The sequence below is a fragment of the Corylus avellana genome, chromosome 5 (genome assembly GCF_965113065.1).
Source record: "Corylus avellana chromosome 5, dhCorAvel1.hap1.2, whole genome shotgun sequence".
NCBI lineage: Eukaryota > Viridiplantae > Streptophyta > Magnoliopsida > Fagales > Betulaceae > Corylus > Corylus avellana.
In genome coordinates this window covers 27,144,212-27,156,674 of record NC_142494.1, presented here as the reverse complement: position 1 = coordinate 27,156,674, position 12,463 = coordinate 27,144,212, and the positions used below count along the sequence as shown (strand labels likewise).

General features: G+C 32.4%; 1 protein-coding gene across 1 annotated transcript; it reads left to right on the top strand.

The window, feature by feature from the left end:
• Positions 1-2,449: 2,449 nt before the first annotated feature.
• Positions 2,450-4,082, top strand: LOC148585995 (receptor-like protein kinase FERONIA). Its single transcript, XM_088516618.1, has one exon. The coding sequence runs from the start codon at positions 2,515-2,517 to the stop codon at positions 3,988-3,990; it is 1,476 nt and encodes a 491-aa protein (XP_088372744.1). The 5' UTR covers positions 2,450-2,514; the 3' UTR covers positions 3,991-4,082.
• The last annotated feature ends 8,381 nt before the right edge of the window (positions 4,083-12,463 follow it).

Genomic DNA, 12,463 nt, shown 5'->3' with positions numbered 1-12,463 from the left:
AAAAACCCAATATAACTAATTCAATGTAGAAAAAATCTAAAAATTATTGAGATTTGGCACATTAAATTCTTTGTTCACCCGCCAAAAAATGAAATCAAGATAACCTTGATTAATAATTAGGATTAATAATTAGGGTTAATACTTTATTCATTTCTATGGTTTAAGTTTTTTATTATTTGACCTGTAGGGTTTACTTTATTCATACTTTAATTTTATCCAAAATTTGACAGAATGTCACATCAGCATCAATCACGGTTTGACACATGTTTATATAATTAATTAATTAAAAAAATAAAATTTAAAAATATTAAAAAATATTAAAAAAATTATATTTCATTCAATTTTTAAAAATAAAATAAAATAAAATAAAACAAAATAAAAAATAAAAAATTGGGGGTGGCTCCTTTGGTAACAGAAGGTAATTTTTTCTCCCCACCTCATCTCTCTCTTCAGTGTCTATTTGTCATGGGGTTTCTCTTGATTTCTTGGTATGGGTAGTTGTGGATTGGTGTTTCGAAGAAAGATTTGTGATGGGTAATGATAGAATTTCTTTGATTTTCTGCATTTGTGCTAGTATTCATAGAATTTGTGGTTCGATTGATGGAATCCATGGAGTAAGCTTCTGTTGATATTGGAGATGTTTTGGTTGATGGAAGACGATAGGGTTTCAATGTGCTCTTGGGGTGAAAGGGGCCGATGAATACAATGGTTTGGGTGAAGGAATTTCGGGTTTGGGGCCGATGAAGACAAGCGTCTTTGATTTTGGTTCTGGTTAAGGAACTTCGATTTTGTATTTTTGTTGTGGAGGATGATTGGTTCTGACGTGGTGTTTCGTCAAATTTTAGAAAAAATTTTGACGAAGGGACCATCTTCATCTTTATGCCAAAAGAATCTCTTGTGATAAAAAGTAAATTCTATGAGTAAAAAAATTAAAAAAAAAAATTAAACAACATGAATAAATAAGATATTTAACCCTAATAATTATCCTCTTCTTTTCATCATAAAAATCTTAATCATTTGTTTAATTTTATTGGTACCAATAAGACAAAATGGTGGAAAGTTAGACTTTTCATATTCTTGAAACTCAGTTTGAGTAACTCCAGCAAAGAAATTGGACAAAAACCCTTTCCCTTTATAGGGTTTTTCATCTCAAAATTTTGGTGTCTTACTTATGGGTTGTTTGATTTATTTCTCTACATTATTGGTGAGTTGTTAATTTAGTGTTAATTTGACTATTTAATTTGCACAAAGATGAGTAGATAAATTTATGTTAAGCGTACCTTTGATTGGCATTCACCCCTAATAAAGTAGTATCAAATCTTTGGTAAATTGTACATTTACCGTACAAGGGTACTTAACATTATTGTGGGTTAGTAAACTCATGATTGTGGGTCACCAGAACCACAACGGGACCACAGCCAAACCCACCGTAGGTCTGGGTGTGACCCACTCTAGGTCACCTTATGTGATCCATTGTCGCGGGTCACTCCACGACCCAAGTTGGGTCATGGCATGACCACCAAACCCTACTGTGGGTTTAGTCGTAACTCATATTGCGTCACATTGGTCACTTTTATTTTAATTTTTAATTATGAAAAATTTTGGAATTTTATAAAATTTTCAGAGGTATAAGGAACATTTTACCCATTTTGTTATATGATTTAACCCCAAATCTTAAGTACGGATGCCATTCAAAAAAATTAAAAGTTGGACACACTAAATTAAGAATTTTTAAACTTTAGAGAGGTATCATAATGATTATGAAAAATCGGATAAATTAAGTGAAGTTACCAATTAACCTTTCATAGCATAAAAGAGGGCACTTTTCAGGTATTCACAAAACTGTTAGTCGTTCGTCCTGCATTGCCCAACATGTCATCGATCTTTTGCATACTCGATGCCATATCCGATTGTAAAATCACAATTTTTGGAGGGTGCCCTAATTGTTCTAGGCATTGAAATAAACTTGACCATCTTGAATTTCGCTGGCAACAATTCTGTTTGGAAAAAAATTCTAAGGTCTTGGCTCTAAACGCAAAATTGGGTACTAATAGTTTTTCCTGGATGAAAAATTGCAGTTCTTTTTTATTCATAGACTAGGGAAGATAATAGATTCTTTAGAAAAGTAAAACTAATATGGATTGGAGAGGCCTACATGGCTACAATGGTCCATAGGATTACATTCGGTATCTTCCATTAATTATTGCTAGACATGTTCAGTGCACTTATCCTATGCACAGATTAAAAGAGACTAGCAATTGTCACGCAGATCACGCTGATGCTGTTTTATTTTTACTTTTCTAAAATATTCGCCATTTAAATATTAAATTACAGATGATTCTCAAATATTTTCCCTTTTATCAGAAGTGAGGGGACAACTCACGAAATCTCGAGGAACCAACGCCTCTCGCAAAACTTTATGTACGTAGTTGGAATAAGGAGGAGCTTTTAACTTTCTCTAATTTTTATTTTTCTGAATCTGTTACTGTCAGATTTGTAACATCTGTTGCTCCCATGAGGAACCTCTTAGTGCTCACCCCTATCTTCTTCTTCGTCTTCTTTTTTTCTCATATCTCAATCGCTACTTCTACTCCTCCTTACGTCGCTGATGACGATATTACCCTCAACTGCGGCACTTCTGGCAACTCAAAGGGTAGAGATCAGCGAGTATGGATCGGAGACAATGACTCCAAATTTGCTCCCATAGTAGAACCCAATCACAAATCTACCAGCTCTGAAGCAGAAAGCCAATACTACATGGACCCTGTCCCCTACAAGACTGCCCGTATATCTTCTTCTCAATTCACCTACGTATTTCCTGTCACCGGTCCTGGCCCCAAATTCGTTCGCCTGCACTTCTACCCGGCTTCTTACTCAGGTTTTGACAACTCTACCGACTTTTTCACTGTCGAGGCGGGTTCGTTCACCTTACTTAAGAACTTCAGTGCTTCCATCTATATCCATGATAATTCCTTGAAAGAAGAAACTCTTTCTAAGGAGTTCTGCATCAACGTGGAAAAGGATCAAGAATTGAATTTAACATTCATCCCATCTCCAAGCACTTCTAGTAAGTTCTATGCTTTTATTAATGGAATTGAGATTGTGTCCATGCCAAACAAACTCTACTATGGGCCAGCAGGTCCAGGCGTCCCTTACGTCGGCCAAAATTATTACTTCTCCATAAACTACAAGATGGCACTCGAGAAGGTTGTTCGATTAAACGTGGGCGGGGGCTTCATATCACCGATGGGAGATACTGGCATGTTTAGAGAATGGTCCCAGGACGCTGATTATTCATTGGGTGGAGGCGTAATCCCTTGTGATCCATATTTGAAACCCATATACTCGATGATACCAAATTACACTGCACCTGATGATATCTATAAGTCCGCAGTGTCAATGGGTCCAAACAGAACCAACAACTTGCTTTCTAATTTGACGTGGCGATTACCCGTTGATTCTGGATTCTATTATCTGGTGAGGCTCCATTTCTGCGAAATACAGCCCCAAATAACGAAAGTCGGCGAAAGGCCATTCATTATATATATAGACAATAAGACAGCCGACGACAGGGCTGATGTGCTTTTGTGGAGCGAAAAGAGCGAGAAGCCTGTGTTCAAGGACTACGTAGTATGGATTCAAAACAAGGGAGTTCACAGCAAGGTTGATCTCTTTGTTGCTCTGCACCCAAGAGAAGCTAGCTTTGCGATCAACGATGCCATTCTAAATGGTATGGAGGTGTTCAAACTGAGCAACTCAGATGGCAACCTTGCCGTTGCCGGACCCGATCCTGAAAGTTTGCCCTCTCCACCGGCGGCTCAACTACCTGCTTCAATAGCTAGCGAGTCCAAGACAAAGAAAGCAATAATCATAGCCATTGGAAGTGGTGCAGCCTTCTTGGTTGTGCTCACTCTAGTGTGTTGCTTGCTTCTCTGGAAACTGAGGAAGATCAACCGCTACGCTTCTTACCATTTGCCAACGACTACATGACAAGCGGAACTCTCCGCCACCACCTCATGACACCCACAACGATCCCCTTTCGTGGAAACGAAGGCTCCAAATTTGCATCGAAGCGTAATGACGCTAGGACCAAAAATATTCTGGTCGACGAGAAATGGGTGGCCAAAGTTTCGGATTTTGCGTTGTCTAAAACGGGTAAGGATAGCACAGCGGTCAGTACTATGATATGGAACATGGAGATATTTGGATCCGAAGCTCGGCGTCAACAACCAACATAAAGATGTGACGCGTACTGCTGTAGCGTGGTGCTGTTCGAAGTTACCTGTTTTTCCAGGGTGGGTAAAGGTCTGGTTGATTGGCTTGGAAAAAGTTAAAAAAACAAAAAACAAAGAAAAAAAAAAAAAATGAAAAGAAGAAGGAAGTGTACGATAGTATGAGTGTGGTTAAGATCGTTTGACCATCATTTTTGCTTTTGAAGGCTATGTTGGAATAACGCAAGGAACGTTATTCTGTACACAATGCATGTACGTATTTACATAGTCTGATATATATAGCTTTTCTTTATTATTGCATGAGAATTAATAAACAGTTTTGGCATGATTTTGCCACAATATTATTCATTCCACTTTTTCATTTTTTAGCATTTTCTTACTTTTTATATAAGATCAATTATTTTTTATTATTATTCAAATAAAAAAATCACTACAAAATATATATATATACCAAACATTCTTATTTGTTCACTTCTTTTTTTTTTTTTTTAAAAAAAAAAAAAAACATTCATACTTTTTTTCACATCAATTAATTTTTGCTACAGTATCGATCCAAAACCGAAACAAAATCATTTACCAAACGAATCCTTATATATACTTGTATGCTAATTCTTACGTATTGCATTCTAGACCATAATTTTGCTTAAATCTTTTTTTATTTGCTCCTTTTGTTGGTGGATGAGATTTAAAAAAAAAAAAAAAAAAAAAAAAAAATTTAAGTAAAAAAAAAGAGAAATGTTAAACATTCCAAGTTTTTGTTTCAAAAGTTGGTTCTTATGTCACAATCTCATAAGTTGATGACACACTTTCTAAAATAATAAATTTTATGAGATTGTGACACATCATTTAAAAACTAACTTTTGAGAATAGAATTTGAGATGTGTAGCATTCTCTTAAAAAAAAAAAAAAATTACAAAAGGATTCTTTCCCGGTGTAAGGTAAAGAAGAGGAAAAGAATCGGTAGGAAATGGGAATGCTTCCTGAGAAACCATAGAAGGTAATCATAACATGAGCGCAAGTATTTACGCCTTTAGCGACATGGACTGTTGACCATGGATAGCAGTTGGAGAATGTTTAATTTTGGTAAAAATTTTCCAATCAGATTACTAGTTGGCCAAAATTATAGTGAGAGAATTACCTAACAAAATTATGTGCTCCTTGCCAGAGTTCGGATTCCATGACTAGCATGTTTCTCTTGATTCAATTAATTCAGAGGTTAGAAAGATTATCTCAAATCATTAGAAAAGTGGCATGCAAGGAATATGTGTTCTAGAGTCTTCAAAGAGGGAAAGTTTGTCTCCCACCCTATTAGCATTAGGTTAGCCATGGCAAAAACCCACTATTTAATGATGCGATAAGTGTGATTTTATTTTTGGTGATGTGGTACGGCTGAAGTGGAGCTAGGGACGAGATGGAGAACTAATTTGATAGATTTTGAGGTAATGATTATGTGAAAATAGTAGTGCAATGTGATTGAACCAATTGAATTTTTTTATTTATTATTATTTTTTTTAACATATGTCAAATGGCCCACTAACAGAAGTAAACAAATTAAATGATTGATTTTACACTGGCAAAAAGCTTAGTAACAAATTTGATCACTTTTGTATTTAACCCTATAAATTCTTTTCTCATCAATTTAAGCTTTTAAATAAATAGTAATTAATATGATATCAAAAGTCAAAAATCTTAAGTTTAAACCATAACCATGTCAATTCACTCTACTCAATTAAAATACTCTGCTACAAGTTATTTGATGTTTGAGCTCGTCCCATTCTGCACATGCACAAAAGCTTATTCGATCCCCTGAATCACTCAACCAAATCACATGAAATAATTTTCAACATTGTTTTCTCAAATGTATGCTTTTTTAAAGGATACTTTCCTTTGCTTGGCATTTGCTGCTTAAAAGAATTCTCCGGGCCATTGGACATCGCATTAATCTACCTAACATCAACTTTGATAAAGTCGATGAAATGACTTTGCCAAAAGCAATACCTTTTTTGAAAAGCATATGTTCTGTCCTTAAGGTCATGGGAACAATTTTTATTTAGAGGTATAATATTGACAATTGACAAAGAATTACCTCAAGTATAACTTGAATCTATTGTTTGTTAACACTTGTCTCATAAACTTAAGCTTATTATTTAAGTGTAAATGAAAGAGTTAATGTTCGAACTCATTATCACTTTTAGTTCTGATATTATATTAAATCATAATTTTTTAAAAATTTTAATTAAGTTGATAGGAATAGGTAAATTTAATTATCAATACTTTAATAACTGCATTGTCAAGTTGTATGACATACTTACAATAGTCTACTATGTTATTCATTTTATTTGAATTTAATATTATTTTTTCAAAAGCTAAAATGTATATGTTATTGTTTAATTAAATTATGTCTTCTTTTTAAAAAAAGAAAAAATATACATTGATTAAAAATTATGTCCACTTTTAAAACAAAATAAACAAGATTCTTAGTCCGTTATTTAACATTTTTATCTTTCATTAGTACTCGTGTGAATTTTTGAAGCATAGGGAACAATATTTTTAGTTACATTGGAATTTTTTTTCCCTCATGAGCAAGAAGCGGTTGGTTGAACCGTTGAGGGGTACTCGAATCGGTCGATGAAATTAATCACTGGCTCAGAGAGGGACAACCAATATTCATTAGTCCTAAAGAAACCAGACGGTAGTCTCTGTGCCTCAAATTCTCAAACTATCAGTACTGTGAATGAGAGCTAGCTGTACCCATTAATTTGAATATGATAACAAGGTTACCAAAACTTATCGAAAAAACAATCTTTCACGGAATTAAAATAAAAGTGTATCATATCTGTAATTTACTCGATCTCTCATCTGCTGGGTGTTACCTCCTTCTTAGGGTCACACTCTCTAGTGAATAGCTAGGAGTTACTTGATCTGTGTGAAGAAATTTTCATGAGTGCAGTGCATAGATTCGAGAATTAGTCAGTGGACTGGAGCCTGTCTAGACTTATGTACTTAGTAAGCCCTCGTCTCGGTAGTGTAAGCCCAAGGCATCGTTCGGGCCATAGGTGAAATTGGATACTCGTAAAAAAATAAAAAATAAAAAAAAATAATAATTAAAAATAAATAAATAAAAAGCTTAAGCAATACGTGGAAAAATGGAAAGGAAATAAAGGAAAAGTGAAAAGGAAAACAATATCCAGATTAGAAGGGAAAACAAAAGTGATCGATAAAGCATAGGTGTAGAGAGGACGGAAGAAAAGATGCCATCACTTGGCTGTGCCCTCGGTGAAACTAGTCTTGAATGTGACGTCACTGTTTTGTGTAAAGCTGACTAGCTCTTTTGCTTTTCATTTTTCTTAAAAAAAAAGTGAATGTAAAACATGGACAAAAGTGTTAGAGAGTGTGAAATGAGAATTCTGAGTGTATTCTTTTTCTTTGTGATTTTGAGTTTTTTTTTTTTTTTTTTTTTTTTTTTGAAAAAGTGATTTTGAGTTGTTTGTTAAGGAGAAGTAAATCTTAAAAAAATAAAAATAAAAAAAAAATAAAAAAAAACCATTCAATCATTTACAAAATGATTGTCCTTCTACATTTCTAACTTTTTATGAGGCAGTTGTACAACTATTAATTATTGGCATATATATTAAAGTTGACGTGACATTATTGATGGAAGACCTAAAAAAATACCAAGCAAAATAGGACCAGGATCCCTTCCGATTGAAAATAATTAGAGAATCTCATTTTTTAAGATTTTAGCCATTTAAAATATCTAAGGGTCTAAAAATATTTAGAACACAAAACTTAAAAATAAACTCAACACAACTTATTATAAATAATAAAAACATTTATTTATTTTTAAAAAATAATTGGAGGAGAAGCCACCCCATGAGGCGGCTCACGGATGCCGGCAGCCATCCTATGGGTGGCGCGTAAGGGTGCAAAGGCGGTTACGGTTAGCGGTTAGTGGCAATAACCGCTAACCGTAACCGCCCTAGCGGTTAGTGGCCGGTTAGCGGTTAGTGAAATAGATAACCGCCCGCTAACCGCTTTTTTAAAATTAGGCTTTTTTTTGGGCTTTTTGGGCTTTTTTTTACCCTCATATTTTTTTTCTTGTATTTTTAATATCTTCTTGAGCCCAATTGCTATAAAAAGAGCCCATATTGAAAAATCAAAAATATTTGACCCAAAATTTACATTTACTTGTACTTAAAAAAAAATTTCCTTAAATATTAAATCATAACTCGTTAACTTTTTTTTTTTAGGAAAAAAAAAAAATTCAACACAACATACAAAAAAAAGTTCAGAATTCAGATAACTATCACAACATATAAAAAAAATATATAAAAAAAGTTCAACACAAAGCATATAAAATAAGTTCAAATAAAACATTAAATGATACAAATAGTCAAATAAAACATTAAAACTTCATCAATCTTCTCATTTGGTCCTCTAGCAAATCCTGTGGACATCAAAAGAAGAAAAGTTATAATATTAAACATAATAATATTAAGGCACAAGCATGTACACATATCAAAAAGTGCTTAATATAATTGTATTGTAATTAAAATACTATGACAATTCAAAAAATAATAATCTTCGTTACTAACAAACCTCTAGGAATGAGATTTATTAGGTTTAGTTTAAGGTTAGGAAGAGATGAATATATATGGGTATTAAAACGACGTAGTTTTGGCTTGTTCAATTTTAAAAAATTGTTCAACAAATGGTTCAAAAAATTGGTCAAAAAATTGTTAAAAAAAATTGTTCCAAAAATGGTTCAATTTCTTTTTTCATAAAATGGTTTAAAAATTGTCAAAATAGTGTTCAAAAAAATGAAAAATATATTAATACTTAAATTGTTGTTATAAGTAATTGTTGAATCTAATGCTAATTGCTTAATTTGACATTTTATGAATCACATTGTCATTGTATATAAATATTATGATTAAATATTTGAATTGTCATTGGATCATATGATTAAGTGTTGATCTTATAAACTTACAAACAAACAAAAATACTTCAATTGTAGTTATAAGTAACACATTGTTTAATCCAATGTCAATTACTTAATTTGATATTATATGAATCACATTGTCATTGTCATTGTACATGAATAATTGATTAAGTATTGGAATTGTAATTGGATCATATAGTTAAGTATTTATCTTATACATTTATATTATTCAATATGCATATAATATAACTATAAGCAATTATATATATATATATATATATAAAAAATTCAAAATTGTTCAAAATTGTTAATTTTCTTTTTTTTTTTCTTTCAAAAAATGGTTAAATTTCTTTTTCTAAAAAATGTTCAAAAAATACATTAATACTTCAATTGTAATTATAAGTAACACATTGTTGAATCTAATGTCAATTACTTAATTTGATATTATATAATCATATAGTCTCATTAAATTATATCGTATGATTCATATGATTAATTATTTAAATTCTTATCATATTTACTTATAATATTTTTTCTTTGAATTGAACTTAATATCTAATGGTAAATGGTAATGTTCAAACTCCTAAATCCTAAATTCCTAAAGTATCTAATAATGCTTTAATTAAATTGTAGACTTGTAGTTATAAGTAACATATTGTTTAATTCAATTGAATCAATTGTGATTATCATTGTACATGAATCATATGATTAACTTGTAGACTTATGACTTATGAGTTATGTCATATTATATATGTATTATTTATTATTATATAATCATATGATTTAATGATCAAGCCATCATGTGATATAATCATATCAATTATAGTGATAATATATAAATTACTAAAATTATAATGATAATAAATTAATACTTAAATTATGTTTATAAGTAACACATTGGTCATTGTTTAATCCAATGTCAATTACTTAATTTGATATTATACGAATCATATCATCATTGTACATTAATAATATGATTCACTTGAAGTCTTGAATAAAGTATTTGAATTGTCATTGAATCATATGATTAACTATTGATATTATACATTTATATTATTTATATACATATGTAGACTTATATAGACTTATAGGTTTATAATATACATTGGAAATAAGTCTCTAGATATTTAATTGTTGTATTAGTATGAATTGGTATACTTATGAGTTATGTCATATTATATATGTATAATTTGTTATTATATAATCAAATGATTTAATAATCAATCTCATGTGATATAATCATATAAATTATAGTGATAATATATTAATACTCAAATTGTGATTTAATTATTTTTTAAAAAAATTGTGATTTAATGATCAAGTGATTATGTTATATGTATAAATATTTTTATAATTATAATTATAAAAATATATTATATAAAAAGGCGGTTAGCGGTTACGGTTAGTAGACCCAATAACCGCTAACCGCTAGGCGGTTATGGCGGTTAGCGGTTAATGCGGTTAAACGGTTAGGCGGTTAGGCGGTTGGCGGTTATAGCGGTTAGCGGTTAGCGGGCGGTTAAAAACCGCCCGCCTTTGCACCCCTAGACTGGCGCGAGGCCACCCCTAGAAGGCCATGGGGTGGCGCGTAGCCGCCCCATGGCCAAGGGGTGGCCTCACGCCACCTCAGAAGCCCATGCGGCCACCCCCAACAAATTTGGGGGTGGCGCGCAGCCACCCCATGTGGCCAAGGGGTGGCCTCACACCACCCCAGAAGCCCATGGGGTGGCCGTGCGGCCACCCCCAGCAAATCTAGGGGTGGCCACGCGCCCAAATTTGCTGGGAGTAGTTGCGCGGCCACCCCATGGCCAAGGGGTGGCCATGCGCCATCCTCAGGTAGGCGGCTCTAGGCGAAGCCTTTTTTGTTGTTGTTTTTTTTTTTAAAAAAAAGTAATAATAATAATAATAATTAATTAATTTTTTAATTTAAATTTGTTATAAAATTTTGTGTGGTTGTGTTTATGTTTGAGTTTTGAGATTGGAATATTTAAAACCCTTAGATGAATCTAAGGGTTGAAATTGGAGAAAATGAGATTTTCTCCCTCAAATGGAGGGGATCCTGATCCAGCAAAATAATAAAAGCTCAGACCAACTGTAGAATGAGAGAGGCGTGGATCACGTGAAACTGTGACGCTCCGGCTACCTTATAATGACCAGGTGTATCTTGGTAGAGCTTTTTTTTTTAAAAAAAAAAATAATAAATAAATTTATTATTGAAGCAAGCACAAGGGAGCCAAAAAAAAAAAAAAAAAAAAAAAAAAGGTAGGACGGGTCAATAAAGATCCAAATACAATTAAAGACACTGCATAAAAAAGCTTAAAGTTTGTTAACAATGGGTTAAAGAAATGGGCAGTACAAAGGTACGTATCTCTGTTTGAAATAATACATGCTGCAATAACAAGTAAATCATAGCTAGCGACAATGTCCGGTGAAAAAAAGTATCCAATGAAATCACCGCATGCATCTAGATCGCTGACATCAGCTCTATTAATTAATAATTATCTTCTTCTTTTCATAGTAAGAAATGATAAAATTACGAAACATGTTATATAACTATCTTTAAATTATATTTTAATTATTTCTTTTAATAAATAAATTATTGAATTTGTAAACTCATATATACATTACACAAATTTAATAGTAAACTTATCCATTCATTATAAAAATATTAAAAAATAATAAATTTTATCAATTCTTTAAAAATATTAATCACTTGTTTAATGTTATTGGTATTTGGTACCAATCAAATGAAACGGTGGAAAGTTGGCTTTTCATATTCTGTAAACTCAGTCTCGTTACGTACATGTCTGGGTTCATCCTGCTTAGTTGGAGCTATATTTTCGAATAATTTCTAACACATAATAAAAGTAGTAGGAATTTGATTACGTTTGTACCCAATATTCATTACTTGTTTATCCCCTAAAGGAGGCACCCGAGATATGGTCCGAACACTTTACTAACATGCTATCACTGCTTTTGTAAGCAATAAAGACAAAAAGAAAAGTTAAAGAGAGAGAGAAAAAAGAAATATGACCCACTTGTAAAGCTAAAGTCGGTAGGTAAACCACTCTCACCGGAAAGATTGGACGGAGCCCTGGGGCTTCACATGGATATAAACATTATGGACCCCAATGGTGAATTAAAAACAAAAAAGTTTGATAATAAATGTATTGACTCCTCCCTGTTAGTGTTACCCAAAGCTTTTCTTTTTGTTTCTTTGAGTGATAATGCGGTAATAAAGAAGTATGTATAAGCATAGAAAGAATTTTTTCATGAGGATTAACGAGTG